The 5,949-nt window shown below is 43.8% G+C and overlaps 1 protein-coding gene across 1 annotated transcript; it reads right to left on the reverse strand.

The window, feature by feature from the left end:
- Positions 1 to 1,676: 1,676 nt before the first annotated feature.
- LOC311054130 (CSC1-like protein 2) lies at positions 1,677 to 4,034 on the reverse strand (the record flags this gene model as incomplete). The annotated part of the gene is made up of 1 exon (XM_084070010.1): positions 1,677 to 4,034. The coding sequence occupies one exon, from the start codon at positions 4,032 to 4,034 to the stop codon at positions 1,677 to 1,679; it is 2,358 nt and encodes a 785-aa protein (XP_083926136.1).
- Between the last annotated feature and the right edge of the window lie 1,915 nt (positions 4,035 to 5,949).

A 5,949-nucleotide genomic window follows, 5' to 3' on the forward strand; every position in this document is an offset into this window, starting at 1 on the left:
TTTCTGAATATTTAGGCTGAAAAGTAATCTGAGCTTGGCCCTTGGGCAGTGAAGTCACAGGCCATTAATCCCGCCCACTCTCCTCCTCGTCCCTCGGCGATGATTGACAGGCAAAATCCCTCAACGGCGACACCCGCAGGCAAAGATTTATTTTTTCATTGCAGTTGAAAAGGCTTTAGAAATGTGAGAGAAAAAAACCTGCCATGGATCACTGGAGTGGAATTTTCGTTAAAACTTTTTATACAGGACCATGACAAAGACTTTTAATGAGTGGTAAAACTGTACAGTATGTCACGAAACCTTTAACAGCTGGTCAAGAAGAGACCCTCTTCTAGACGGCTATACTCCTGCAGAGCCACGCTGTAGAAAAAAAAGGTTTCAAAATAAATAAATCAAGTAAATAGGAGCGTTCCTCGCAATGTTACTGTGAGAGTGTCTGTGAGATCATACAGATAATCAATCATTGAATCATGTGAGATGGGAGATTCCTGCAAATGAGGTAAAAGTCGCCAGGTATCATATTTCTTAATGATTAGATTAGGCCACTGTTTCCTAAACCATGGGTCGGGACCCATGTTTATGGGTCGCAAGTAAATATCCATGTTTTTTAACATTTCATACAATCTTTAAAAAAATAGGCAAAATCTTTTTACAAATCTTTTTTTCAAAATAATTTCAGAAATAAAATTTAAAAATCCAAAAAATGTAAAAAAAGAAGAGGCTTACAACATGTTACATCGCGACACATTGTGAGCTTTTAGATCAGCTATCTTTATACTGCAATTAGAGAAGGTAGTGGGTGGAGCCTGTATGCCAGAACACTTTTTTTCTTGGGGTAGGACAGGGGTAAGCTAGGCTATGGGGATAGGGGTAGGGGGGCCTTTGGGTAGGACAGGGGTAAACGGCCGGAGGCCGCTTTTTTCTAGTTATCACAATTAAATAGGGCTTAAGTGGATGTATGCAGTGTTGCTATGCTCATTTGGGATGTGCTTGCACTGTATCTTAATGACGTGACGCGCATGTCGCTTAACACCTACACTACAGGTCACACAATGGACAATTGATATGCATCTAGGCTCATTCCTATGTTAATGTACCTGGTGTGAGTCGGGAGCCGTTGTAAACTTTGTTGAGGTGTGAATTTAAAGTCGTCTTAAATCTATGCGTGTGCCTGCGCGTGCTCCTGGTCAAATAGGTTCCTGCACTCTGTGCAAGGCCGTCCCATGAGCATTGCACCCCTGGAGGTATGTTTGTACGTTTGGGTCCCAGAAAAACACCAAATCCATCTTTTGGGTCTCAGCTGAAAACTTTTGGAAACCAGCGGGTTAGGCTATATCTTTTCCAGGGGTGTGCTGCTGCTGTCCATCTCTGAGAGCCACGATCCAACTGGCAATGGGAGATCTGATGTCCATTTCAGTTAATCCTGATGCATTTAATGCATCAAAAATAGCCAATTTGAAAGCGTGGCTATTTTCTTGTGTCACGTGGTTGGTGTGTAACACTGACTTTGTTTCTGTTCCTGACAAGCTCTGCTTCTTGGACAGTGGACTTTCTGCAAAAACTCTTTATGAAGTGGTGGAATGTACAGATAGATGCATCTTATTGACAGCCCTTGGGGAGGAATATGAAACCCGACTGTTTCATAATCATTTGGAGACCTGTCAATGTTACTGTATCTAGCTATGGCTGCTGACAAGTAGTTCCTGGCTGACTGGCTCTTGAACATCATCTGGATCTTGCTCCCTTAGTATCGGAGGAATGTACTTGTACGTATCGGTGGCCGAGTCGTCCAGGATCTTCCAATCCTTCACCTTGCTGTCAGTTGGGTTGTTCAGGCATGTAAAATTCCCAAAGCAGACATGCATGATGACAACGACGAAGACGATGCACAGGACTACAGTCGTGAATATGAACGGCGGAGACGTAAACCCCTTGGTGAAGGTGAAGAAAAACACATAGAACAGACAGATAATGGGGGCCATCCCCACGGCGGTCACGGCTGAAGAATGGATCTTTTTGTCGAGTTTGGCGGGCAGGTATGCGTAGTACATGTTGTACCTGTCAGCAAAGCGCTTCAGCAGCATGTATATCAGTCCAAAGGGGACGATGATTGGGCAGGCGATGCTGTAGGCCATGACTATAGTAAAGACACACATCATCCAGGCATAAGCTGTACCGAAGTCGAACTCTTGGGCTTGGTGCTTCTTGACATGCCTGCGGTCAGCATCAGAACGGGCCAGACAAAGTTTGATCATGTATGTTATAAAACCCATGATGTTCAACAGTTCACAGGGAATACCAATGAAGGATGAAGCAATGACGTAATTCACAAAGAAGGCTCCAATGTGGGGAAGGAACACACACTCAAATCTGTCTAAGTCCTCTGCCAGGGTGTCGCTCAATAACCATTTGAAGAACACTTCCAGATTGGAGATTCCCAATGAGGGTAGCACCAGGATCATCAAGATTAAGAAAATGTAGCCTTTGTACATGGCCTCCCTTCTCGTTACTGACTGCGTCCAGTGATTTTCCAAATCAGAAGAGTACAGAACGACGATGGGGAGAGTACAGGATAAGACAGCCATAAGGATGGTGGGGAGAAACATTTTGAGAATTGGATTTAGGTCATCGATTACAGCAATTTCGTCCAGCTTGGTGATAAACCTGGCTGGGGTGGTGAGGAAGAACAACAGGGTGAATAGGGATATGTTGATGGTGAGCCAGCGCACCCACCAGATATACTTATTACATGACAGATTCCCCCAGTAGAGGTTCTGTGGATCAGGGGCATAGGTAACACAGACATTCGGGTTGTTCAAGTCGAGTTTGCTACTGAACTGAGAGGACTTCGGCGTCTGACAATAACAGCGACAGTAAGCGCCAAAACACTTGCAAGCATTGAAGTCCCTCATGATCGTGTTAGTCATGGCCTCGCTTTTGAAGGTGACAAAGGCCATTCCTATGGGTTTCATTTTTACTCTCTCTTTCTCTTCCGTAAACTCCACTCCCAGTTCGTTCTCCAGTTTGGTGTAGTAGCTCACAGCCTCTTCCTTTACGACACTTCTTTTGTCGAAGATGGAGCTGAGACTCCATAACTGTGGGTTGATCATGGTAGGCGTGCCCTGCTTATCCTCCAATTCTTTGTAGAACACCTTGTTGCGCACTGCCTTCTTCTTTCGAGATTGTAGATTCATCAGCTTAGACACATCATAACATAAAGTAACCTGTGCAACTTTACATCCATCCTCCTCATACGCCATCTCAAAGTGTTGCTCTAATTCATTCTCCGTTGCATCTTTAGGGAGTCCAGTGATGAATAAAGTGTGTCTCACCACCTCATCCTCTTTGTAGTGCATTTTGGATGCGTGCCGTTTCATAAAGTACAGTGTCAGTAACACGTAAAATAATGCAAAGACTGTGTGCAGCCATAGTCGTGGATTAAGGGCATCTAAATTAGCAATCATTGTTCGTCCAAAATTGTAAGGGTTATTTTTTGAAAATATTGTTCCGGAAAAGTTGATTGGCAAGACGATGACAATAGACAGTGAGCACAACACTACAAGCAATTGAATGATGTGGCGCTGAAAGGACAGGTAGTGTTCCGCATCCTCACCGCACTTCTCCCGAATCTGTTCGTCACTGATGCAGTACATGGCAGTTAGCCAGGAACAAAAGCCTGGGTCTTGGTTTACATTTCCTGAGCTGGAGATCGAGTTGCCGACCTCTTTAGGCTCCTGGTGTTCTTCAAGTATATTTAAACTTGTGGAGTAGGCCACGTTTTCTGCATCACGCACCAATGCAAGACGTCCATGGTCACCAAGTCTTTGCATGAAGGAGAACACAACCAAGCAAGACAAGAACACCATGAAGTCCAGGGCGAGGACAGTGAGCACCCCTCCAAAGTTCAAGCCTTTAAGAAGGTCACTGTGGATTTTGGTTGAATTGGTGCATACTTCGTGGCGGCCTTGTGGAGTCAATGCTTGTGCCACCCAAATGCCCATCATCAAAATCAGCACTCTCTGGAAATAAGCCATTTCTGGAAACCTCAGTACGCTGAAGACTCTCTTCTCTCTCTAGTGAATGGAAACATCAAAGAACACTAGCTGCTCATTCAGCAGCTTATATATAGGCAGCGGATGTCACACATAGTTCTGACCTTGCGTTGTGATTGGCTGAGATTGCGTTGTGATTGGCTGACACATTGTCAATGTTTCCAAATATATCACATTTCACAATTTTGTCATGCTGTACTGTCCCAGGTGAAGGCGCTGTTACAGCAACACACACATGCGAGTGCACGCACACAGACCCTGTTCTAGGCGGCTCGGCCCCTAACTCCAATTGTTTTTGTCTCCGCCAGGAGACTATGTTTTCGTTCTCGTCCTTCCGTGTGTCCACCAAGCTAACATTGGTCAAGCTTCACGTGACACGTGACAATATGTTGAAAGGGTGTGCTTTGATTGGCTAGCGAGACGCATGATGAAATAGAGACCTATAAATAGGTGTGTCACTTCAAAAGAGCATTTATATCTTTTGAAGTGAGGTAAGACATGATTAATCAGGAACAGTACTGGCGGAGACCTGTGCTCCGAGGAGCACATTTTCTAGTTTTAATAATATTCCAGTATATTAATTATGTGATATTGTCTAGTTAGTAATCTGTGTGTGTGTGTGTGTGTGTGTGTGTGTGTGTGTGTGTGTGTGTGTGTGTGTGTGTGTGTGTGTGTGTGTGTGTGTGTTTTCGAGAACCGAAAAACCACGAAAATCACTAATATCTGTATCTGTCAGCTGAGGAGAATGCACAAATTATCTGTGTTCAGGAGATGGTATGCATTGGCTTTCCTGATTGGCCAACCCAAACTGTTGGCTTCACGGATTGGCGGAGCATCACGTCACGTTTGTGGCGCTAAACGGTATAAATCGGCTGACCTGACAGAGATTTGCTAACCTGACCTGTCGGCTTAAGTGATTGGCCGAGCTTCACGTAACGTTTATGCCGCATAGCCGATAGTAACAAAGCAATAGAACGGAAAGTAGGAAAAGGCCATAATATGGAAGAATGTGATAGAAGAATGGCAATAATGTTGGGATGGAGGAGAGAGGAGGTCATAACATGTATTGTATTCCCGAATTGCATCGTTCACGACATGCATGGCCCCGATTAGGCCAGTAATAATGATTTCAGTAACTCGTGTTGTTGTGGGAACAAACGATCATGAGGGCATCCCTGGACGTGGACGTACTAAAGATGCAGGCATGTAAAGTACTGGCGAGCTATCCAGATGTATGGAGACTCAAGATGACAGTGGTTCCCAACCTGTGGGCCATGAGGATAATGCAGGTGGGCCCCCAAATAATTGACAAAACAAAAGATTTCATTGACAATATAACATTATTATATTAAAATAATAACATTGACAATGTAGTTTCCGTAGTGATACCGATAAATGGGAACTTAAAGTATTATACTATGTTTAGTTTCATAGATCCAAGAGTGAGAATGCCCGATTTAGTTGGAATTCAGGACAGAGGCATGGTAAAGTTCAACCAGACGGTAAATTTATTCAGCATATGAACAATACCAACTGACAAACACTGGAAGCTCCAGCCCAGTGGCAAATGGCAGCCTTTTATACCCAGCTGGAACTAATAAGCCTGGACTATACCATTTTACGGGGTGTAGTCTAAATGAGAGCATACCATAAATACATAAATAAACACACAATAAATACATAAAGGTCCAGCCCAATCTACTGAAACACAAAAGGTAATGTTAAGCATTCAATCAAACTCAACAATAAAACCTCACACGGTGAACTGCAAATTACTAAAAGTGCAAATGTGCTGTGCAAATAAATGCATGCGTGCACTCTGTATTCTGTATTCTTTATTCATTTGGATCCCCATTAACTGCCACCAAAGTAGCAATACTCTTCCTGGGGTCCACAA

The sequence above is a fragment of the Gymnoscopelus microlampas genome (genome assembly GCF_963454915.1).
Source record: "Gymnoscopelus microlampas genome assembly, chromosome: 10".
In the NCBI taxonomy this organism is placed as follows: Eukaryota; Metazoa; Chordata; class Actinopteri; order Myctophiformes; family Myctophidae; genus Gymnoscopelus; species Gymnoscopelus microlampas.